Here is a 25,582-nt window from a genome sequence, read left to right as displayed (position 1 = left end):
CACAAAACAGACTTTTCGAACGGCCAAAAACTGTTTTTGAAGAATTTTGTAAAATGCTCAAGATTTAACATTAAGTGAAGACTCTCAGGGTACATTATTTTTTTTAATCTTGACTCTTCAAAAATGTTAATAGTAGTTATCTCTGGTGGGTAGGCTTAAGGTTTTGTTTTCCATTTTTATACCATGAACATTTTCTAAAACAAATATGCAATTTTGAGAAAGGATAATCTTGCTGGACTTAAAAAATATACACAACACTTATGTTTCATGACTTTATTGAAGTGTAGTTTATACACTTGAACTGTATATTTGTATAAGTTTTAGCAAATTTATGCAGTCACATAACCATCACCACAATCAAAATTTAGAATACTCTCAAATCCCTCGAAAGTTTCTTCATGTTCCCTTATAGGCCATCCTTTCTCCCCACGACCCCAGGTCCTCAATCTATTTTCTACTGCTATATAGTTTTGCTAGAGATTTCATATGAATGGAAGTTGTTGTTTAGTTGCTAAGTCATGTCAAACTCTTTTGCAACCCCAAGGACTGTAGCCTGTCAGCCTCCTCATCCAAGGGATTTCCCAGGCGAGAGTACTGGAGAGAGTTGCTATTTCCTTCTCCAGAAGATTTTCCAGAACCAGGGGTCGAACCCACATCTCCTGCATCGGCAGGTGGATTCTTTACCACTGAGCCACCTGGGAGCTCTCTTTTTTTTAAATTAATTAATTTTTAAATTGAAGGATAATTGGTTTACAAAATGTTGTTGTTTTCTGTCAAACCAACATGAATCAGCCATAGGTGTACATATGTGCCCTCCCTCTTAACCTCCCTCTCATCCATCATCAACTTAGCAACTAAGCAACTCCCTCCCATTCCATTCATCAACTTAGCAACTAAACAACGGCAACAAAACTATAACTTAGGGAGTTTTCAAGTCACACAGTGAATTTGTTGTGAAAGAAAGACTTTGAGTTCCCAGTCAATAGGTTACTATTTGGGGTTATAATTCTTATATGTTTTATGTTGTGCTATAACTCTTAATGTTTTAATCAAAATGTGGATAGATGAATGCATGTGTGCTCGGTCATGCCTGACTCTTTGCAACCCCATGGACTGTAGCCTGCCAGGCTTCTCTGTCCATGGAATATTCCAGGCCAAAAAAAAAAAAAAAAAAAATAGTTGAGTGGGTTGCCATTTCCTACTCCCAACCCAGGAATCAAACTCGTGTCTTCTGTATCTCCTGCAATGGCAAGAAAATTCTTTACCACCATGCCACCTGGGGAGAAACCATGTTCAATCCTTTTGTGTATTGTCTGTGACTGCTTTTGTGCTGAAAGTGCAGAGTGGAGTGCAAAGAGACCATATGACCTGCAAAGCTGATATTGTTTACTGTACGGCTCTTTAAGAAAGTGTTTGCTAATCCTTGCTTGAAGTGTTTCTTGTATGTATGAACTCACTTAATCCTCCTAACAAACCTGGGAGGCAGATTATGTTAGTGTCCCCATTTTACAGTTGAGGAAACTGAGGCATACAAAGGTTAAGTAAAGAGATCAAGGTCCAAGAGTGAGTAGGCAGAAGAGCTCAGGTTCAAACCTAGGGAATCCAGATTCAAAGCCGATAATCTTAATGCCTTTTCTTTATTGGCTTATTTTATTCCTGCTGGGCTGTATTCCATTTAGTCAACAAATATTTGTTGAGCAACTATGAAGTGCTAGATACCACACGAGACTTTGGGGAGAGCATAGAAGAAGTTCTCACTGGGCACACATTCCAGGGAGGGAGAAAGACAATGATCGAGTAACAAAGAAAACGGCAAAATTGTTTCAGAAAGTGAGAATACTGTGAAAAAAGTAGGCCAGAATGACAAGGATAGGGAAGTGGGGGGAGGGGGGTGGGAAGAGAGAAGTGGCCAGAAATTGGCTGCTTATGTTGTAGCTATTTTGCTTTAATCTTCCCCAAGGCAAGACTCTCACTTATTCCCAGTGTCTCCAGCCCCTGGCACAGAGTAGGTGCTCAAAACCAGGTGTGTGATCCCTACTCTACCTGCCTTCTCACTGGCCTTTACGTGGCCCTTCATCTGGCTTCATCTCCAAAGGCTCACGTGGCTCCATCTTCCACACAGAATTATGAGCCTTCAATGGTCATGATCTCTGAGTCCTGAGACCCATAGACTTAAAGTCTTGCACAGAGGGGACCCTCAAGAATAATTTTTAAATAACATTTACAATCAACCATTGGCTTGGGGGGGGTCTCTCCAAAATAGATGTGTGCTTTGAAATTTTAGTTAACATTACACACTGGCCACAGTCTTCTCCCCCTTATCAGAGGTCATGGGGAGGGAACCACAGTTATTTGTTTCAACAGCCCAGGCACCAGTCCTCTGTGTGTCTCAGTGAGTGGCCGGTGGGTTCCCACAATGCTGCTCCCTTTATCTGGCCCTGAGCCCTGGTGAACTCAGCCTACTCGTGGGGGTTTGGGTTCCCATCTCAGGATACAGAAGGTGGGGAGGAGGGGATGACCCAAGTCCCCGTAGGTGATACACACATAAGGGGATACCCCAGCAGCTGATGAAAGGTCCATTACAGACTGAGACCATTAACTCATAGGAAACACAGCTTTCCAGGAATGATTTAAGTCAGCCTGCGTGCCAAAGTAGCCCTTTGCAAGCATAAGCAAACCCAGAGCCCCCATGATGTAGGATGGAAGGAATGCTCGAATGCCCGACATGGGCATTTCCAAGCCTGGCGTCTGGCCTGACCTTGCATGACTTTTGCAATTGTCCCGGGCAGGCTGACTTCACGGCACCTGTCTTCTGTAACAACTGGCAAAGCCGGCCCCACCTGGCCCTTCTCGGCTGAAAGCCGGCTCTGGCTAACACTGCCCGCTGTGGCCCTGCGGATGCCCACATTTGCCTTGATCTCCTTTGCCACCTCCTCTTGATGACCCCTTGGTTACCCTTCTTTACTCCTCTGACTATTGATTTCACATGTCTGAAAATGTCCTGTGACCGGAAAGTGTTTTGTTCTGGGTATGAAACTTTTTCCAGGAAAGGCTGGGAACGAATCCTAAGGACTTAAAAAAAAAAGAACGCTGTTTGTATGTGTATTAGTTTGCTAGGGCCACCAGAACAAATTGCCACAATTTGGGTGACTTAAAGCAACAGAAATGTAGTCTCCCACAGTTCTGGAGGCTAGAAGTCTGAAATCAAGGTTTTGGTAGGGCTTATTCCCTTTGAAGGCTCTAGGGGAGAAACTTCCCTTATCTCTTCCAGCTTCTGGTGGTTGCCAGCAATCCCTGGCCTTCTTTGGCTTTCAGGTATTGCTGTTACTGCTGCTGTTTGGTTGCTAAGTGGTGTCCAACTCTTTTGAGACCCCGTGGACTGTCCATGGGATTTTCCCCTCTGTCCATAGGAATTTTCCAGGTGAGAATACTGGAGTGGGTTACCGTGTCCTTCTCCAGAGGATCTTCCCGACCAGGGATCAAACCCATGTCTACTGTATCTCCTGCGTTGGCAGGCAGATTCTTTACTACAGAGCCACCTGGGAAACCTAGCTTCCAGGGACATCAGTCCCATTTTTCTCTCTGTTGTCACTTGGCCTTCTCTCTGTGTGTCTCAGAGTCTAAATATCCCTCTCCTCTCCCTTATAAAGACATCAGTCACTGGATTTAGGGCTCATTCTAATCCACTATGACCTTGTCTTAACTTGATTATGTCTGCAAAAGACCCCATTTTCAGATAAGGTCATGTACTGGCAGTTAAGACTTGCACCGATCTTTTGGGAGGCACATAAGAATACCCCCTGCAGTAGCTATTTGCTGTATTTAGTAATGGGAGTTCATGTTTAGTCCATGTCATGCTGCCATCTGACATATGGACTGCACTTCAAAAGCCTACCTCCAGATGAGGAAGGGAATGGCTTTGGTGAGATGGCAGGAACCCAGAAAGCAAGAATAGTCTCATGACACTTTCCTGCCAGCTGCAGATACATCGAATTGGTTTGCTCCATATGTCTCTTCTGCACATTTTGGAGAGCACTCCACCTTGCCAGAATGTGGGGCTTTTTCTTTTTCCCACCTTTTGTTTACTGAGCATCCACCATGGAGCTGAACCTGTATGGGTAATTTCTTCCCTGAAAACTTTGAGGTAGAGCCTCTTATCACCGCCTGACATGTGATACATCTGAGGCTTAGGAAAGCTAAGCAAGTAACCTGCCCACAAAAACACAACTGGCACAGGTGAGTACCGTGTTTGGCTCCAATATTCATTCATATATTCATTCAACTAACAAACACCCTCTTCCAACAACACAAGAGAAGACTCTACACATGGACGTCACCAGATGGTCAACACCGAAATCAGATTGATTATATTCTTTGCAGCCAAAGATGGAGAAGCTCTATACAGTCAACAAAAACAAGACCAGGAGCTGACTGTGGCTCAGATCATGAACTCCTTATTGCCAAATTCAGAGTTAAATTGAAGAAAGTAGGGAAACCACTAGACCATACAGATGTGACCTAAATCAAGTCCCTTATTATTATACAGTGGAAGTGAGAAATAGATTTAAGAGCCTAGATCTGATAGATAGAGTGCCTGATGAACTATGGAATGAGGTTCGTGACATTGTACAGGAGACAGGGATCAAGACCATCCCCATGGAAAAGAAATGCAAAAAAGCAAAATGGCTGTCTGGGAGGCCTTACAAATAGCTGTGAAAAGAAAAGAAGCAAAAAGCAAAGGAGAAAAGGAAAGATATAAACATCTGAATGCAGAGTTCCAAAGAATAGCAAGAAGAGATATGAAAGCCTTCTTCAGCGATCAATGCAAAGAAATAGAGGAAAACAACAGAATGGGAAAGACTAGAGATCTCTTCAAGAAAGTTAGAGATACCAAGGGAACATTTCATGCAAAGATGGGCTCGATAAAGGACAGAAATGGTATGGACCTAACAGAAGCAGAAGATATTAAGAAGAGATGGCAAGAATACACAGAAGAACTGTACAAAAAAGATCTTCACGACCAAGATAATCATGATGGTGTGATCACTCACCTAGAGCCAGACATCCTGGAATGTGAAGTCAAGTGGGCCTTAGAAAGCATCACTATGAACAAAGCTAGTGGAGGTGATGGAATTCCAGTTGAGCTCTTTCAAATCCTGAAAGATGATGCTGTAAAAGTGTTGCACTCAATATGCCAGCAAATTTGGAAAACTCAGCAGTGGCCACAGGACTGGAAAAGGTCAGTTTTCATTCCAATCCCAAAGAAAGGCAATGCCAAAGAATGCTCAAACTACCACACAATTGCACTCATCTCACACACTAGTAAAGTAATGCTCAAAATTCTCCAAGCCAGGCTTCAGCAATATGTGAACCGTGAACTTCCTGATGTTCAAGCTGGTTTTAGAAAAGGCAGAGGAACCAGAGATCAAATTGCCAACATCCGCTGGATCATGGAAAAAGCAAGAGAGTTCCAGAAAAGCATCTGTTTCTGCTTTATTGACTATGCCAAAGCCTTTGACTGTGTGGATCACAATAAACTGTGGAAAATTCTGAAAGAGATGGGAATACCAGACCACCTAATCTGCCTTTTGAGAAATCTATATGCAGGTCAGGAAGCAACAATTAGAACTGGACATGGAACAACAGATTGGTTCCAAATACGAAAAGGAATATGTCAAGGCTGTATATTGTCACCCTGCTTATTTAACTTCTATGCAGAGTACATCATGAGAAACGCTGGACTGGAAGAAGCACAAGCTGGAATCAAGATTGCCGAGAGAAATATCAATAACCTGAGATATGCAGATGACACCACCCTTATGGCAGAAAGTGAAGAGGAACTACAAAGCCTCTTGATGAAAGTGAAAGTGGAGAGTGAAAAAGGTGGCTTAAAGCTCAACATTCAGAAAATGAAGATCATGGCATCCGGTCCCACCACTTCATGGGAAATAGATGGGGAAACAGTGGAAACAGTGTCAGACTTTATTTTGGGGGGCTCCCAAATCACTGCAGATGGTGACTGCAGCCATGAAATTAAAAGATGCTTACTCCTTGGAAGGAAAGTTATGACCAACCTAGATAGCATATTCAAAAGCAGAGACATTACTTTGCCAACAAAGGTCCGTCTAGTCAAGGCTATGGTTTTTTCTGTGGTCATGTATGGATGCGAGACTTGGACTGTGAAGAAAGCTGAGCGCTGAAGAATTGATGCTTTTGAACTGTGGTGTTGGAAAAGACTCTTGAGAGTCCCTTGGACTGCAAGGAGATCCAACCAGTCCATTCTGAAGGAGATCAGCCCTGGGATTTCTTTGGAGGGAATGATGCTGAAGCTGAAACTCCAGTACTTTGGCCACCTCATGCAAAGAGTTGACTCATTGGAAAAGACTCTGATGCTGGGAGGGATTGGGGGCAGGAGGAGAAGGGGACGACAGAGGATGAGATGGCTGGGTGGCATCACTGAGTCGATGGACGTGAGTCTGGATGAACTCCGGGAGTTGGTGATGGACAGGGAGGCCTGGCATGCTGCGATTCATGGGGTCACAAAGAGTCAGACACAATGAGCGACTGAACTGAACTGAATAATCAGTAAGCACTACTTAAGTGTTAGACCCTAGTGATAAAGCAGGGAGGCAGATGGCCACAGTCCTGGGTTCATGTTGTCAAGGCAGAACTCTGGAGGATACATAGGAATTAATGACAGAAAAGTGGGGAGAAGACCATCCCACATTTCCTCTTAAGAGAGCTAAACTCTCGGAAATGCTGCCATTTTTAGCCTGAGAGATGGGACCTGTTTTGTCATGTTGAAAAAAAGTGAAAGTGAGAGTTGCTCAGTCGTGTCCAACTCTTTGTGACCCCATGAACTGTAGCCCACCAGGGTCCTCTGTCTATGGAATTCTCTAGGCAAGAATACTGGAGTGGGTTGTCATTCCCTCTTACAGGGGATCTTCCCAACCCAGAGATCAAACCCAGATCTTCCTCATTGCAGGCAGATTCTTTACCATCTGAGCCACCAGGGAATGGGCATTTTGTCATATTGGTACACCTTAAAGATCAAAGCAAGGAGTTTATCCATAGAGGGTAAAGACTTGTCATTTAAGATGGCTTAGAATTTCAGCCTATTCACATGCCAGGGATCCGGCTTCTACTTCTCCATGGCTAGCCTTTCTTTGGTTGAATTCCCAGCACAGCACAGCAGAGAGAGCAAACCCCCGAGTTAGTTCAAGGGTTGTGCAAGGGGGTATGTTGAGTTTACTTAAAGTTTAAAAGAGAGAGTGGTTGGGCTTTGAAAATAACCCAATTGCTCTACCACCAGGTTTGGTATTTATTCCCCACAAATATAAGAGATTGTTAATTGCATTCACTTTACAACCAAAATACTTCCAAAGAAGAGGAAGTAGTAGCTAAAAATTAGCCTGGGCTGGCAAACATGTTGTAAGTTGTTGAGAATGTTGTAATCTTTACTCATGTGGTGGTCTCAGTAAACTTGGACTGGCTCCTTATTTGCCTTTTGGATTGAGTCCAGTTGCCACCTGGGGAGCACTGAGCAGGGAGAAATAATGGAGAGACCCAAAGAGAGCCCTTACTGCTCTATGTGCTTTTCTCATAGCTGTAATACACAGCCCACTCCCAAATGACAAACATCAAGGGCTAAAATGAGCTCCCCCTAACCTCCCCTAACCTCTCACATTGGTTGAGGTTTCTTCTGATGGTGTCATTTCCTATCACAAAAACTTTTGAGAGCTGCCCAGGCAGTGGAAAATACAGTCCAAACATCCTCAGCCTGACCTTCAAAGCCCTTTGTGGTCTGGCTTCTACATTCTTATCCAGCTCAGTCTTTTTCTATGTGTTCCTAGCTCCCCACCCACCGTTCCCCCTAGCCTGCCTGTGAGTGATGACAGGCTGTCATTCCATGCTGTCCTGATGATGCCATTTCCTTCTCCAGGGGATCTTCCCAATCCAGGGATCAAACCTGCATCTCCTGCGTTTCCTGCATTGCAGGCGGATTCTTTACCACTGAGCCACTGAGAAAGCCCAAAGATCCTTAGTACAGTCCAACTTCCAACCCTGCTCTGCCTCTTCCTTCTGCCTGTGTGATAGATTATAAACATGGCCGCAATTCTTTTCCCCACAGTACCCACCTCCCTTTGGAATGTGACGTTCTATTTTCTTTTATCAAGAAGTGGTGTTTTTCTCTTCCTCTGGAATCTGGGCTGGCCTTGTGACTTACTTGGGCTGCAAGAGGCAACAGAAGTGATGCAATTTTTGTAGGATCTGAGCCTAAGCCTTAAGAGGCCATGCATGCCTTTGTTCACTCTATTGGAACCCCAGCGCCACCATGGGAATAAGCCCAGGCTAGTCTACTTAGATACTAAGACACATGTGGCTCTCAGTCACCCTGTCTCTCAACCTGACAGCCTTCCAACCACTAACGAACCTACCAGAGGACTGCAGATGCTTGAGTGAGTGATGGCTGCTGACACTGAAGTCAACCAAGCTGGGCCCAGACCAGCAGAGCTGTTTGTCTACTCTGTAGACAGGCAAACAAAAATGAATGGTGGTTCTTTTCAGCCACTGAATTTGGGAGTGTGTTAAGAGATAACTAACACATCCTGGAACTCATTTTTCATTCATCCAACAAGCAGACACTAAAAGGTTGCCATGTGACTTGATCTGTGCTGAGCATTGTGGGTTTAGAGTCAACACAGACTATCTCCAAGCAGTTCATTTTTTTTTTTTTTTTTTTGGCCATGCAGGGTCTTAGTTGCAATGTGTGGCATCTTTGCTGTGGCATACAGGATCTAGTTCCCTACCCAGTGATCCATCGAACCTGGGCCCCCTGCGCTGGGAGCAGGGAGTCTTCACCACTGCACCACCAGGGATGTCCCCCATTTTCTTCTGTTTGTGCCTTTGAAGTTCAGTTCATTCAGGACAGTCAAATCCCATTTCCCAGAGATCTTCCCAGATCTTCCTTCCCAGGCAGAAGAAATCTCTCCCCCTTCCAACCTTGATGGGCTTCATCTCTATCATAGCCTGGCTTTGTATTCTCTCTCACCTGGACTGCTGCAAGAGCTGCCTAGTTGGTCTCTCTTTGTCTAGCCTACTCTATCCTCCATGGCCTTACAGTATGAGCTTTCTGAATGCAAATCATATTTTGCCTCTTTGAGTAAATATCTTTGTTGGCCCATGCCAAAGTCCCAAGTCCATCTCCTTCCTCTGACTGCTGCCCTCCAGCCTAATCGTTCACCTTCCCACACTTTTTACAGTGGAACTGTGAATGGTTCACTTTTTTCTGTTCTCTCTTCCAGGAATATTCTCTCCACCCTAGTCTGCCTGATATGATGCTACTTGCCTTCTTAGGCAGGGCTTCCCTGGTGGCTCAGTCAGTAAAGAATCTGCTTGCAATGCAGGAGAATGGGTTCGATTCTTAGGTTGGGAAGATCCCCTGGAGAAGGAAATGGCTGCCCACTCCAGTATTCTTGCCTGGGAAATCCCATGGATAGAGGAGCCTGGTGGGCCACAGTCCATGGGGTCACAAGAGTCAGACACCATGGATTCCCGAGAGTCGGAGACAACTTAGTGACTACGCTACCACCACCACCACCTGCTTAGATTCAGTTGTCATCTCTTCCAGAAAGTCTTTATTGAACTTTCCCCCTGCCCCACCCCCCAAAGACCGAATCGATCACTCCACAGCTCTGTGCTTGTAATATTACTATTGTGCACCATTGTAATTTCCTTTGTTTACATATCTCGAGTCAAATATTTGTTCACTCAAGAACTAGGCATTAATTTTGTTAATTTATCTAGCTAGCCCTCAGGCAAAATTTTTCCCCCTTAGGAGATACTCAGTAAATGTTTTTTGAATGAATGAACAAATAAATGAACCAAGGAATGAATAAAGACAGTCATTAAAGTTACTTATTCCAACTGCAAAGGATAATTATTTATATTTATATGTTATATGCATAGTGTCCTGTACAAATACAGTTTCTTTAATTCCTAAGCAAAAGTTTTGTGTAGGAGATAGAGGAAGAGAGTCAAAGTGTCTTGGAGAAGAGAAGAAATACCAGTTGTAATGGGAGATTGATGGTCTTAAAGCTGGACATCAACTACTGTTCCATTTTGTATAACCTTTGTGAATCTCGAATCATGAAGTCCAGTTTCTGTATTTTTTAAAAAAGAAATTCCAGGGACCTCCTTGGTGGTCCAGTGGTTAAGAATCCACCTTCCAATGCAGGAGGAATGGGTTCAATCTTTGGTCAGGGAACTAAGATACCACATGCCTTGCGATCAAAAAAAAATAAAATAAAATAAACAGAAGCAATATTGTAATAAATTCAATAAAGACTTTAAAAATAGTCCACATCAAAAAAAAAATTTTTTTTAAGGAATTCCAGTCTCTTGTAAAATATTTCTGAAAAGCAGTAAAGAGGACCTACTTTATCTCAGCAACATTTCCTGTTTATTCTTGTCACCCCTCCCTAAATCCTTTACATTATACGCCCTTCCTGGAATCTGCCATCCCCAGGACCACACCCACCCAAGGAAACTACCCTCAGCCTAAGAAGATGCTGCTCCCTCTTTCTCAATTTTCTTCACCGCCCAGCCCAATCCCCAGCTCTTTAGACAAACTTAACCTCTTTTAGTCTTCCCTTATTGGCCTTTCTCCCCCCGTTTTAAAATCAAACTCTAGGAACATGTGCGGCACAGAAACCTTTCTTAATAAGGAGGAGGTAGAGACAAATACATCCCACTTGGAAATGATCAGTTCAGTCACTCAGTCGTGTCCAACTCTTTTTGACCCCATGAACTGCAGCACACTAGGCCTCCCTGTCCATCACCAACTCCCGGAGTCCACCCAAACTCATGTCCATTGAGTCGGTAACGCCATCCAACCATCTCACCCCCGCCCCGTCGTCCCCTTCTTCTCCTGCCCTCAACCTTTCCCAGCATCAGGGTCTTTTCAAATGAGTTAGCTCTTCCCATCCGGTGACCAAAGTATTAGAGTTTCAGCTTCAACATCAGTCCTTCCAATGAACACCCAGGACTGATCTCCTTTAAGATGGACTGGTTGGATCTCCTTGCAGTCCAAGGGACTCACAAGAGTCTTCTCCAACACCACAGTTCAAAAGCATCAATTTTTCAGGGCTCAGCTTTCTTTATAGTTCAACTCTCACATCCATACATGACTACTGGAAAAATCATAACTTTGAATAAACAGACTTTGTTGACAAAGTAATGTCTCTGCTTTTTAATATGCTGATTAGGCTGGTCATAACTTTCTTGCCAAAGAGTAAGCGTCTTTTAATTTCATGGCTGCAGTCACCATCTGCAGTGATTTTGGAGCCCCCCAACCCTGCCCAAAACTAAGTCTGCCACTGTTTCCTCATCTATTTGCCTTGATGTGATGGGACGGGATGCTGTGATCTTAGTTTTCTGAATGCTGAACTTTAAGCCAACTTTTTCACTCTCCTTTTCACTTTCATCAAGAGGCTTTTGAGTTCCTCTTCACTTTCTGTCATAAGGGTGGTGTCATCTGCATATCTGAGGTTATTGATATTTCTCCCGGCAATCTTGATCCCAGCTTGTGCTTCTACCAGCCCAGCATTTCTCATGATGTACTCTGAATATAAGTTAAATAAGCAGGGTGACAATATACAGCCTTGACATACTCCTTTCCCTACTTGGAACCAGTCTGTTGTTCCATGTCCAGTTCTAACTGTTGCTTCCTGACCTGCATACAGGTTTCTCAAGAGGTAGGTCAGGTGGTCTGGTATTCCCATCTCTTGAAAAATTTTCCACAGTTGGTTGTGATCCACACAGTCAAAGGCTTTGGCATAGTCAATAGAGCAGAAATAGATGTTTTTCAGGAACTCTCTTGCGTTTTCAATGATCCAATGGATGTTGGCAATTTGATCTCTGGTTCCTCTGCCTTTTCTAAATCCAGCTTGAACATCTGGAAGTTCACGGTTCACATATTGCTGAAGCCTGGCTTGGAGAATTTTGAGAATTACTTTACTAGCATGTGAGATGAGTGCAACTGTGTGGTAGTTTGAGCATTCTTTGGCATTGCCTTTCTTTGGGATTGGAATGAAAACTGACCTTTTCCAGTCCTGTGGCCACTGCTGAGTTTTCCAAATTTGCTGGCATATTGAGTGCTGAACTTTTACAGCATCGTCTTGTAGGATTTGAAATAGCTCAACTGGAATTCCATCACCTCCACTAGCTTTGTTTGTAGTGATGCTTTCTAAGGCCCACTTGACTTCACATTCCAGGATGTCTGGCTCTAGGTGAGTGATCACACCATCATGATTATCTTGGTCGTGAAGATCTTTTTTGTACAGTTCTTCTGTGTATTCTTGCCATCTCTTCTTAATATCTTCTGCTTCTGTTAGGTCCATACCATTTCTGTCCTTTATCGAGCCTATCTTTGCATGAAATGTTCTCTTGGTATCTCTAATTTTCTTGAAGAGATCTCTAGTCTTTCCCATTCTACTGTTTTCCTCTATTTCTTTGCATTGATTGCTGAGGAAGGCTTTCTTATCTCTCCTTGCTATTCTTTGGAACTCTGCATTCAAATGGTTATATTTTTCCTTTTCACCTTTGCTTTTGGCTTCTCTTCTTTTCACAGCTATTTGTAAGGCCTCCCCAGACAGCCATTTTGCTTTTTTGCATTTCTTTTCCATGGGGATGGTCTTGATCCCTGTCTCCTGTACAATGTCACGAACCTCATTCCATAGTTCATCAGGCACTCTGTCAGATATAGTCCCTTAAATCTATTTCTCACTTCCACCGTATAATCATAAGTGATTTGATTTAGGTCCTACCTGAATGGTCTAGTGGTTTTCCCCACTTTCTTCAATTTAAGTCTGAATTTGGCAATAAGGAGTTCATGATCTGAGCCACATGATCATGTGGCTCCCAGTCTTGTTTTTGCTGACTGTATAGAGCTTCTCCATCTTTGGCTGCAAAGAATATAATCAATCTGATTTTGATGTTGGCCATCTGGTGATGCCCATGTGTAGAGTCTTCTCTTGTGTTGTTGGAAAAGGGTGTTTGCTATGACCAGTGTGTTCTCTTGGCAAAACTCTATTAGCCTTTGCCCTGCTTCATTCTGTACTCCAAGGCCAAATTTGCCTGTTACTCCAGGTGTTTCTTGACTTTCTACTTTGCATTCCAGTCCCCTATAATGAAAAGAACATCTTTTTTGGATGTTAGTTCTAAAAGGTCTTGTAGGTCTTCATAGAACTGTTCAACTTCAGCTTCTTCAGCATTACTGGTCAGGGCATAGACATGGATTACCATGATATTGAATGGTTTGCCTTGGAAATGAACAGAGATCATTCTTTGCCTTGGAAATGAACAGAGATCATTCTGTCATTTTTGAGACTGCACCCAAGTACTGCATTTCGGACTCTTTTGTTGACTATGATGGCTACTCCATTTCTTCCAAGGGACTCCTGCCCACAGTAGTAGATAATGATCATCTGAGTTAAATTCACCCATTCCAGCTCATTTCAGGTCACTGATTCCTGAAATATCGAAGTTCACTCTTGCCATCTTCTGTTTGACCACTTCCAATTTGCCTTGATTCATGGACCTAACATTCCAGGTAATTTGTCCGTAATGGGAGCAAGGTAGGTGAGGCTAGGATCACTTACACTTTAACACAGCTCTGCAGACTTAATTATTCTGTCCGCACTTGGTATGACCAGATTTGTCTTTCTGATCTAAGAGGTTGTTTTCAGTGGGCCATAGCAAAATAAGAAAAATAAATTATTAAGCACATAGAAACAATTTTTTAAATGAATTTTTACAACCATCTTTTAGTCTAGTATCTGGAGTTGGTTTTTCTTCAATTACACCATTGTTATAGAAAAATTTTTTTAATTGTTCTTGTTTGACAACATATAAAGTTGGAAATCCTATGTAACTTCACTATTTGAAAAATTGTTTTACCAGTTCCTAACATCCTAAAGTATGGGAACCATTGATCTATGTTAGTTAAGAGTGAAAAAATAAAGGTCTCTGGTTGAGGGAAGAGGAGAAAGAGAAGGAGAGCACAGATGTCCTAAACTATCATAAAACATTTCCAAAAGCTGTTCTTACTCTTTGCCCCATTCCCAATCTGGAGTTCAGGACCCTGTGGACTTTCAAAGGTGCTCTAGGGATGATACCTTGAGCTACTGGCAAAAGTTTCAAAAAGTCAAAACTACCATTTGCCCACAGTGAGTCTGTATAGGCTAGACTGCAAATTTCTCTGCTTGTGCCTAAAAGGTAAGATGTTAATGCAGTAATAAGCATAATCTCATGCTGATCAGAAACAATGATTAACGTCTATGGTTTCATTGAGAAAAAAAAAATTTACTGATCAAAATATTTTATTTGAAACAGTTTGGCAGTTTCATAAAAAGTTAAATAGAAAGTTACCATGTGACCAAGAAACTGTACTCCTAGGATGTATATAACCAAGAGAATTGTAAAATATACAGTCATAGAGAAACTTGCATATGAATGCTTATAATAACTCCAGGGTGGAGACAACCCAAATGTCCATCAACTGATGAATGGATAAACAGAAACTGGTATACCCATGAGATGGCATATTACTTGGCAATAAAAACAAAGTTCTAATAAGAGGCTGCAGCATAAATGAACCTTGAAAACGTTATGTTAAGTCAAAGAAGCCAGACGGAAAGACTATAGAGTGTGTGAATCCATTGATATGCAGTGTCCAGAATAGGCAAATCTATAGCAACAGAAAGTAAGTGAGTGGTTGCCAGAGACTGTGGGGAGAGAAGAATGGGGAATGACTGCTAATGGGTTTCACTTTGGTATGATAAACATGTTATGGCATTAGATGGTGAAGACTGTAACTTTGTGGATACACTAAAAAAACTACTGAATTGGATATTTAAAAAAAAATAGAAAAAAAAAAAACTTGAAAGTTTATATTGAGGGGATTTCTCTGGTAGTCCAGTGGTTAAAACTCTGCTCTTGCAATGCAGGAGGTTCCATCCTGGTCAGGGAACTAAGATCCTATGTGCTGCACAGTGCAGCAAAAAAAAAAAGTTACTTTTGTTTCATGGGTAGTATTTAGAAGAAGCCTCCCAGATGGTGCTAGTGGTAAAGAACTTGCCTGCCAATGCAGGAGACATGAGATGTGGGTTCAATCCCTGGGTTGGGAAGATTCCCTGGAGGAGGAAATGGCAATCCACTCCAGTATTCTTGCCTGCAGAATCCCAAGGACAGAGGCGCCTAGCAGGCTCAGCCCACAGGGTTGCACAGTCAGACACCACTATGAAAAACTTTGTTTTGTAAGCCACAAATCAACTTCTATACATACGTGCGTTCAAGCTAAGTTGTTTTCAGTTGTGTCCTACTGGAGTGGGTTGCTGTGCCCTCCTTCAGGGGATCTTCCTGACCCAGGGATCGAACCTGCGTCTCATGTCTCCTGCATTGGTGGGTGTGTTCTTTACCACTGGCGCCACCTGGGAAGCCTGACTTAGCATGCACGCATGCACTATTCAGAACATATGAGAGGAAAGGAATAAACATAAATCCTTGGAGAGATGTTGGGAAATACTGCTATAGAATAGGTGAATCTCTTCTAGGAGTCAGCTGTCCTGTATCCTGAATTCATTTATATCCAAACAAACAAGGTGACACTCACACTACTCCTTACAGTTCAGAGGTTCACTCCCCCTTCCCATGTAACACCCTTTGTACCCTTTCTGTGCCAAATCACATAGAGCTTCAGGAAGGAAGGAGAAAGTGGTCCAATCCCCCGTGTCTCTTTCTGTCTCCCCTTTGCCTGAAAGACACACTGCTTGTCTCCAGAGCGTCACAGAAAATCTTGGGCGTATGAGTGCCTGTGGCTGCCTGCGGCTGCTGTGCGCTGTCCCCAGGGCTCCGACTGGAGAGGGGACCCAGCTCTTCTCCTCCATCCATACCCATTTACTCCTACAGGACTGTCTGAGCCCAGCTCATCAGACACAGTCACACTCAAGTTCAAACTATGGTTTAGCTGCAGCTCTCTCTGAACTTCTACAGTATTTCCTTCTCAAGTGATCTGCCCACATCAAGCGATTTGAGGGTAAGGTGAAATAAGGTGAAATACAAGTAAGGAGTGAATTTTCTTTCAATCTCTGCTCTTTGGGACCCTGGTGTCTTCTTTATTCCTTAACAAAGTGGTATTTTGCCATCTTGTTAAGGAGTAAGTGCCTCCTGCAGTCCAGATTGTTGGAGTTTTCCAGGCAAACGTATGGTGTCAGAGAGTGCAGAGGTGGAAGGAGCTTCATAGAGCGCCTAGTACAGTGTCTCAGCAGTTGCATGGGTCACTTCCTAGAAGTGACATCTATCAAACTTCAACTTGCATGCCTCTTGGAAGGAGGCATTCTCCTCTTTTACATTGTTATATAACCTTTTGTGGGTCCATGTCTTTCTTCTCCATTAAAGCCTACCATTTGTATAATACTCTATCACTGATGAAATTATGCTCATGTCTCTTGCTTTGTTTGATTTTTACACCAATGGTGTAGGAAGGGCATTATTATCTCCACTTTACCTTGAAAAAGTGAGTTTCAAAGATTTTAAGTGAGATGCCTGTAGTTACAACAGAGTCAGGTTTCAAACTTTGAATTTCCTATTTCAAGTCCAGTATTGTTTCCACATTAGACCACAGCCTTCTAGGTATAGTTTTTAGAGGATGGAGATCTTGTTTTTGTGCAGTGCCTTAATACTTACTGTTTTAGTAAATTAAGTTGTTTTTCAGAGATAGTTTTCTGTAATAGATACAACGTAGCATTCTCTTGTGTGTGACTGTGTGCGCTCAGTCATATCTGACTCTTTGTGGTCCCATGGGACTATACCCCTCGGCCCCTCTGTCCATGGTTAGGATACTGGAGTGAGTTGCCATTTCCTCCTCCAGGGGATCTTCCTGACCCAGGGATCGAATCCAGGTCTCTTGTGTCTCCTGCGTTGGCAGCAGATTCTTTCCCACTAGCACCACCTGAGAAGCCAGAGTGTAGCAAAGTGGAATGATATAGAGAGCTAGATTTAAACTCCACCTTGACTACCTACAAGGTATTGGATCTTGAACAAGTAACTTAACCTTGCAAACCTTAATTTTCTCATTTATAACATGATTTGTTATAGATATTTATATTTGTATTTGTTTTCTATTTGCTAGTCTCCTAAGATGGTCCCTCATTGAGTCACATGGCTTACTATTGACACCTTTGTATAAACCCCTCTCTTTGAATCTGGATTGATCCTGTAACTCACTTTTGACCAATAGAATTCATGGAAGAGACACAGCATGACTTCTGAGGCTAGACCATGAGAAACTTTGCAGCTTCCACTTCGTTCCCTTGGAACTTCCCCTGGATGGGAAGAATGTTGCCATACAGGGTATCCAACTACTTGGAAGTTGCCATGCTTGGAGGAAGCCCAAACTGGCCTGTGGAGAAGACCCAGAGAGAGAAGAGAGGCCTAGCCAGACCCCAAATGTTCCAGCTATTCCAGCTAAGGAGGCAGACACCAGGGAAGAAGCCATCAGGATGCCCACCACAATGGACTCATCAGGTGTCTCCAGCTCCAGTCACTTCCTACAGTGACTGCATAAAATCTTGAAAGACAGTTGCCCAGCTGAGCTCTGTTATCCCACAGAAATGTGAAGGATAATAAGGAATTATTATTTTAAGCCACTGACTTGTGGGGTGGTTTGTTAAACAGCAATAAATAGGATGCATGAGAGTGATAACAATACTTATTGCATAGAAATGGTGTGAGGATTATGAGTGGCAGTCAGTAAATTGCAAATTCTTATTTTCATCCTTTTGTTTAATTCTAGGCCTCTCTGAGGTCCTTATTCAAGATACCTAACTCATACATATGTTCCACAGGTGTACATTTTTTAAGCTCTGAGAACGGAGAGTAATTTGCCGCATGAAAAGCAAATGCACATCAGCTAAAAGCCCTAAGGAGTTCTAGACTCCCTGCTCTTTGCTCTATATCTTCTCTGTTTTTTATATCTGGTTTTGTTGGGCTGGTTTCTGCTTCCTCCAGTTCCAGCCTGCGAACAGGATCTTATCTGCCTACTTGTGGGTATTTCTTTGATCCACCAATACAAGTCACTTAAGATTAATCGCATACACAGCTGTGTTGCATAAACTCTTTCACTCAGTCTTGCTCTTTTCAAAGTGGAAAAAACATTTTTTTAAAAAACACATTGGTGTTACCAAAGATATTTATTTATTTTTTTAATTAAAAAATTTATTTTAATTTCTTCATTGCTGAGTGAGGGCTTTCTCTAGGCAAGTGGAGGTTACTCTCTGTTGCATTGCTATGGCTTCTCATTACAGTGGCTTCTCGTTATGGAGCGTGGACTCTAGCATCCTCAGGCTCAGTACTTGTGGTACACAGGCTTAGTTGCCTGCAGCATGTGAACCTTCTCAGACCGGGGATGGAACCTCTGTCCCCTGCATTGGCAGGCAGATTCTTACCCACTGTACCACCAGGGAAGTCCCAAAGGTATGTATTAATCAAAGTACCAGAAGGTCTTGTTTGGCAATATTTTAACCTTAATGCAATCTAAGCAGGTGTGTACACATGCTTTTGAACTCGCACACATATATAATTATAAATTTGCCTAGGTTTGGTCTTCCGTACTTATCCAATGTGATTGAAGAGTGAGAGGGCCAAGACTCACAAATTGATGGTGGTAAGGTTGGACCTAGATGAACAATGGAGTATGTATTTTTTTTTTTTTTTTTTTTGAGTCTCAAACCTTCCCTCGAAGAAATTAGGACTGGAATTTTCATCCTCATTTCACAGATGAGGAAACTGAGGTTCAGAGAAGATAAATAATTTCTCTTAGGCCTCCCAGATCACAGTCTAAGACTGTTTCTGTGACAATAAAGTAACTTTTGTTAGGCCAACAAGGAACTTCCAACTCAGTAAGAGAGACACCTAAAAATTCATGAATGTCAAGATGGAGTCAAAGTTTTCCTTCGTTATTAAACAGGGATTTTATTGTGTTTTTATACTATGGGTATACAATTCCTTGTCTACAATCTCTGGGGTTGTACATGCTTTGACATTTAGAGTTATTTCAAACACACACAGACAGACATGCAGGGAATATCTTATAATTAAATGTATTAATTTTTACAGCACAATGTGTCAATATTCATATTAAATGAAACAAAGATTATAAATAACTTTATTCCCATTCATGTCAGTCAGATTTTACCAAATGAGATTGCTAAAGATTGGTAAACAAAGCAAAACTTGTTTTTCAGAGCCTTTTGGATTTTGGGTTTGTGGAAACTGGACTGTGGATTTGTGTATGGACTACAAGGATGGGCACTTGCTAGTACTTTCTGCTGCCGTGAGTGTCTCTTGCAGGCCTGGCGGGATGTTCTCGAGCAGGAAGGCTGACTGGAACAAACAGTTTGCACCTGCTTGTCTGGCTTCCGTAGCTGGCACACTCTCAAAGGAAGGGCCTTGGCTGAGTTTGAAGTATAGTTTCAGGCTTTTCGGAGACAAGCCAGTGAACTCAGCTAATAAACTCTTTTATCCAAAATCCCTGAGGGCAAGAGGAGAAAGGAAAAAGAAATTAAAATGGAATAGCAGCCGGCTTTCAACTCTATGAAAACTGATCACGTGATAAAGCCAGAGGCATCTCATCAAGAAAGTCCAAATTTGATGAAGCAGTTTTATTCTGGAAGCCTGAGACAAGTCAGACCTGCAAGGAACCCATTATAAAGTCATCAAGATAGATTGATAGAAGTGGGATCCATACATTAATATTAACGGCAGTAATAATTATGATACCACTCCCCATGCCGGTCCCTGCCTATGAAACCAGGCTGGGCCCTTTCCTGCACCAAGAGGAGACCAAGAACATTTCCCAAGAACACAAGCTCTCTGTGTTTTCACAATCAGCCTTCTTTCCAGCGTACTTCCAATGGAGTGGTGTCAGTTTTGTTGTCTGGCCATCCCTGGTGAATTCATCTTTTGACCTTCACTTTGTGTCAAGGTGATACCTTTCACTGGGGGTGGGTCAGTGGCATGGAGGGTGAGTGAGCGGCCGGGGGGGTGAGCCCAGTGCCCTCTGCAGGCCCCCATGGCCCGCACTCTGATGACATCTCTTGAAAGAGCAAGCGTTGCTATCTTGGCGTTTTATGTATCAGGATGTCCAAGCAACTACTCAGCCAGCAGCAAAAAGGAACACGTTCATCTCTGATAAAGGAGAGAGGAAATATATTTTGAAAAAAGTGTTTTTGTGGTCCTTTTGTCTTGATTTTTTTTATTCTGCTTGCATTTATTTCCTTCATACTTCATCCATAGTGATCTTTGAAATCTAATCAATTATTTGGTATCTCCCTTGTTATGAAGAAAAAATATTGAGGGTCGCTAATCTCTACAGTGTTAGCTTCTTTTGAAGAGTGGTTTCCTTATCTCTTGCTGTACCTGAGTCAATTCAGTTTTTGAAAAGACTGTGTTTTGAACACTTCCTGTGTGTGCAGAGCTCCGATGCCACAGATAACTCGGTTTGAAACCCAGACCCACGGCTTATGAACTATGAGAATCTGGATGCATTGCTTAACCACTGAGATGCAATTTCCTCAGTGGAAAAATGGTAATAATGTATGAGAAGTTTGTTGTGAGATCCAGATGAGGTAATGAGAGAGCTGGTTACATAACCAGAAGCTCAAGGAAGATTTTTTTTTTTAGCTAGATACTAAAGGGGAACATAAATGTGAATAAAACACACATTCCTCTTTAATAAAGAGAAAATATGGAAAGGCTTTTTAAATGGCTAGATGGCACAGAGGTGAAGGCGATGGCACCCACGCCAGTGCTCTTGCCTGGAGAATCCCAGGGACGGGGGAGCCTGGTGGGCTGCAGTCCACGGGGTCGCAAAGAGCCAGACACAAATGAAGTGACTTAGCAGCAGCAGCAGCAGACAGCACAGAAAGGATAGAAATTAATTTAAACTGTGAAATGGAGGGGGTGAATTTAACCTAGGGCTGGACAGATACATAGACTATCAACAAGCTGGGAAATCAGAGTTGGGAAATTGAGGAAGTCAAAAGTGCTTATAGGCAGAAAGAACAGTGACACAGAGGCAGGCAGGAGATGGGAAGGAGAAATTATACCATAAAATCTAGATTGTTCCAATATCATACAGATTGAAAATGTTCTCTGCCAATAGACTCACAATTTTTCTTTTACTTGGTTAAGAAAATGTTCTGACTTGGGCTTCTAATGTCTATTGCAGCCTTGCCAAATGTATAAGAGGGGTGAGATTAGGTGGGAGAGGAGAGTGGGAACTTAATCGGTTGTGCTTGGAAAAGGCCTTGAATGCCATGCAAGAAAACGAGACATCCTTAAAAATCTAGCGAGCAGTCCTAATAGGCTTGAGGGGCATGGGTTTGGGAAACACATCATTGTGCGGGGAGAATTGGAGGGCAAAGAGGCAAGGGCAGGGCAGGGAGAGGGGGTTAATCGGGGACTAATAGAAGCTAAGGCAGAATAAATAAAAATCATACAAATGGCCAAATACAAAAATAAAAATCATAGTTTCACAGCTAGGAGAGCCACCTCAAGAAGCAGGTTTGTGGCTGGAAGACCTGTCTGAAGCCAGGGTGGCTCAACCCGTGTACCAGCCCTGCCACAAGGGCTGGTTCTGTCTGTTCTGAGGGCTCAGCCACTCGCCTCCAGTGACAGGGCTTGACTGTTCAACATGCAGCAATCCAAAAACTGAGTCACCTTGCTTAGCTCCTACTGCTCGTGTTATTCTCATCACACAACGCCTCCCTATGGGAGAGGATCGCACAAGGCCAGAGCATCTGAAACAGGTGATGCAATCCAGCAAAATGTGCGCAAGTGTAGCTGGCTCCAGAGCCACCTGGCAAACCACTTTGTGTGTTTAGAGAGGATTTGTAGCTCTTGTAGATGTTGGCTGTCTTTCTTTATGTCTATATGTCTGTCTTCTTGCTAGTTTTTTCTTCTTCTTTTCTTAGAAGAGATGAGACCAGCCCAACTGTTTATTGGTGATTTGAAAGAAAATATAGGAGACTTAAGTAACTGGAGTATGGTTTGGAACGGCTGCAATAAAATGGGAACTCTGAAATACATTAAATGACCTTCTGAACAGCTTTAGGTACTAGAATCTCCTTATTGCACTAACCCTCTCCAATCACAAGCAAAAGGAATTTCTGCTGAGCTGACCAATACTAGCAAGATGTTTCCAGACCCATACATTTGGAAACTCCCATGACTTTTTCTCCAGTAAGTTTGAATTTTCCTCTAGGGAAATAATTTTGCTTCTCCCCTCTCTGAAGTTCAACCCTGAGTGTGCAACAGAAATTGCCTGCAGCTACCCTGCTATGTCTAGAAGCACGCTCCTAGAAAGAAATGAACTGCATTCAGAAGATCACCTATCCTCTCAAATGACACATTAGGGATGTGAGGTCAACTGAGAGGAGTTGCTCCAAGCGTTTGTTCCTCCCTGACCACAGGGCCAACCCTTGGGCTGCTTGACTGAGGGAGGTAATAGAGCCAGGTTCTCAGGGGAAAACTGTAGATTTCTTGAACTTGGTGTAGTCATGGTCATTTGTCCACTATGGCCTTGGCCGGGCCCATCTCAGGATTTGTGTTATAGGCCAATTCTTGAAAGCAATTGAATTTGGGAAGGATTTTGTATAAGATGCTGATTCAGTTTGCAAACAGAGTGGTTCTAACTTTGACATAGACTTGCCTGCCTGAGAATTCAGCTTCCCTTAATTTCTACCTCTCTTACAATTAATTATTATGCCTGGCATTCAGCTCCTGCCATACCTCTGGAGAAAGAAATAAGGGTCTCTTTATATGCTGTCCAGGTCTCATGCTTTGCTTTAAATTGACCACCCCGTTTCACAGTCTTTAGAGTCATTTCCCCTCCTACCCTTGAAATGTCAGAGACATTTTCCAAGCTAGTGTGTACCCTTCCCCATTTATGTCATCCCTACTTTCTAAAGGTGAAAGCTTCAGCATTTGCTTTGTTATGGCATTTCCAGAACTATCAATACCTACCACTAGTGATGAGGTCATTGTCATCTGGCTAGTGAGTGAACCAACTTCAGAATTCTATCATTAGAGACTGATTCTGAAAACCAACTCAATTATGTCAAGGGAATTGTGCTGTTCAACTCTTCTCTGTACTTACTGATTTTTGCCAACTTGTTCTATTAGTTCCCAAAGGAGGCATATTGAAGTTTCCAAATATAATTGAGCATTTGTTTCTTTTTTCAGTCCATTCAGTTTTTGTTTCAGGTATTTTGGAGTTCTTTTATTAGGTGTGTACAAGTTAAGGGTTGTCGTGATATCTTAATGAATTAATCTCTTTCTAACTATATAATGTTCCTTTTCATCTTCAGTAAGATATCCTGTTCTGAAGTCTACTTTGTTTGATATTAATATTATCACTCTAGTTTTCCTTTTATTTTTGTTCGCAAAGCTATGTTTTGTTACCCTCTTCCTTCAGTCTAGCTGTGTTGTTTTAGTTAAAGGATGCTTCTTATAGATAATATAGAGTCGTTCTTATTTTTCTTTCCAAGCTGGCAATCTCTGTCTTTTAATTGGAATGCTTAGACTATATCTGATATAATGATATTGTTGTTGTCATTGTTGTTCCATCTCTAAGTGTTATCCAATTCTTTGTGACCCCATGGACTGCAGCACGCCAGGCCTCCCTGTCCATCACCAACTCCCGGAGTTTACTCAAACTCATGTCCATTGAGTCGGTGATGCCATCCAACCATCTCATCCTCTGTTGTCCCCTTCTCCTCCTGCCTTCAATCTTCCCCAGCATCAGGGTCTTTTCCAATCCCTCAGCTCTTCGCATCAGGTGGCCAAAGCATCGTAGTTTCAGCTTCAACATCAGTCTTTGCAATGAACACTCAGGACTGATCTTCTTTAGGATAGATTGGTTTGATCTCCTTGCAGTCCAAGAGACTCTCAAAAGCCTTCTCCAACACCATAGTTCAAAAGCATCAATTCTTCAGCACTCAGGTTTCTTTATAGTCCAACTCTTACATCCATACATGACTACTGGAAATACCATAGCCTTGACTAGACAGACATTTGTTGACAAAGTAATGTCTCTGCTTTTTAATATGCTGATTAGGTTGGTCATAACTTTCCTTCCAAGGAGCAAGCGCCTTTTAATTTCATGGCTGCAGTCACCATCTGCAGTGGTTTTGGAGCCCCCCAAAATAAAGTCAGCTACTGTTTCCACTGTTTCTCCAACTATTTGCTCGGAAGTGATGGGAGCGGATGCCATGATCTTAATTTTCTGAATGTTGACCTTTAAGCCAACTTTTTCACTCTCCTCTTTCACTTTCATCAAGAAGCTCTTTAGTTCTTCTTTGCTTTCTGCCATAAAGGTGGTGTCATCTGCATATCTCAGGTTATTGATATTTCTCCCGGAAATCTTAATTCCAGCTTGTGCTTCTTCCAGCCCAGCATTTCTCTCAATGTACTCTGAGTATAAGTTAAATAATCAGGGTGACAATATACAGCCTTGACATACTCCTTTGCCCACTTGGAACCAGTCTGTTGTTCCATGTCCAGTTCTGACTGTTGCTTCTTGACCTGCATACAGATTTCTCAAGAGGCAGGTCAAGTGGTCTGGTATTCCCATCTCTTGAAAAAATTTCCACAGTTGGTTGTGATCCACACAGTCAAAGGCTTTGGCATAGTCAATAAAGCAGAAATAGATGTTTTTCAGGAACTCTCTTGCTTTTTCAATGATCCAGTGGATGTTGACAATTTGATCTCTGGTTCCTCTGGCTTTTCTAAATCTAGCTTGAACATCTGGAAGTTCACAGTTCGCGTACTGTTAAAGCCTGGCTTGGAGAATTTTTAGCATTACTTTACTAGCGTGTGAGATGAGTGCAACTGTGTGGTAGTTTGAGCATTCTTTGGCATTGCCTTTCTTTGGGATTGGAATGAAAACTGACCTTTCCATTCCTGTGGCCACTACTGAGCTTTCCAAATTTGCTGGCATATTGAGTGCAGCACTTTCACAGCATCATCTTTCAGGATTTGAAATAGTTCAACTGGAATTCATCACCTCCACTAGCTTTGTTCATAGTGATGCTTCCTAAGGCGCACTTGACTTCACATTCCAGGATGTCTGGCTCTAGGTGAGTGATCACACCATCACTATCATCTGGGTCATGAAGATCTTTTTTGTACAGTTCTTCTGTGTGTTCATACCACCTGTAATTGATATAGTTAAATTTAAAATCACCATATTGCACTTTATTTTCTATTTTTCCCATATGTTCTTTGTTTCCTTTCTTCTTCTACTTGTTTAGTTTACTTGTTTTATGTTCCCATTTTAGCTTCACAATTGGTTTATTATCAGTACTTCTTTAGTTTTTTATTGTAATTTTTATTCTTTGTTTATTTTTATCAATTGCTTAGGATTTATTTGGAAAAGACCCTGATGCTGGGAAAGATTGAGGGCAGGAGGATAAGGAAATGACAGAGGATGAGATGGTTGGATGGCATCACTGACTCAATG

The 25,582-nt window shown here is 42.4% G+C and overlaps 1 protein-coding gene and 1 long non-coding RNA gene across 3 annotated transcripts in view; one reads left to right on the top strand and one right to left on the bottom strand.

Annotated features, from left to right (window-relative positions):
- LOC139176153 (uncharacterized) overlaps positions 1 to 25,582 on the top strand; it is a 111,188-nt gene that overhangs the window by 39,202 nt on the left and 46,404 nt on the right. The gene's annotated exons all lie outside the window — the stretch shown is intronic.
- PLD1 (phospholipase D1) overlaps positions 19,026 to 25,582 on the bottom strand; it is a 283,505-nt gene continuing 276,948 nt past the window's right edge. Inside the window, exons 27-28 of one of the 2 annotated variants that reach the window (XR_011570916.1) lie at positions 25,014 to 25,275; positions 19,026 to 19,591 (exon numbers count right to left, since the gene is read on the bottom strand). Coding sequence is in view for 1 of the 2 variants with exons in the window: in XM_019959584.2 (XP_019815143.2) it covers positions 19,562 to 19,591 (30 nt within the window). In the remaining variant the exon portion in view is untranslated. The remainder of the gene's footprint in view (positions 19,592 to 25,013; positions 25,276 to 25,582) is intronic. The other variant, XM_019959584.2, reaches the window with a different exon arrangement.

Source organism: Bos indicus, chromosome 1, assembly GCF_029378745.1.
Source record: "Bos indicus isolate NIAB-ARS_2022 breed Sahiwal x Tharparkar chromosome 1, NIAB-ARS_B.indTharparkar_mat_pri_1.0, whole genome shotgun sequence".
Lineage (NCBI taxonomy): Eukaryota > Metazoa > Chordata > Mammalia > Artiodactyla > Bovidae > Bos > Bos indicus.
The sequence above is the reverse complement of the archived record's forward strand: the minus strand, read 5'-3'. Positions and strand labels throughout refer to the sequence as shown.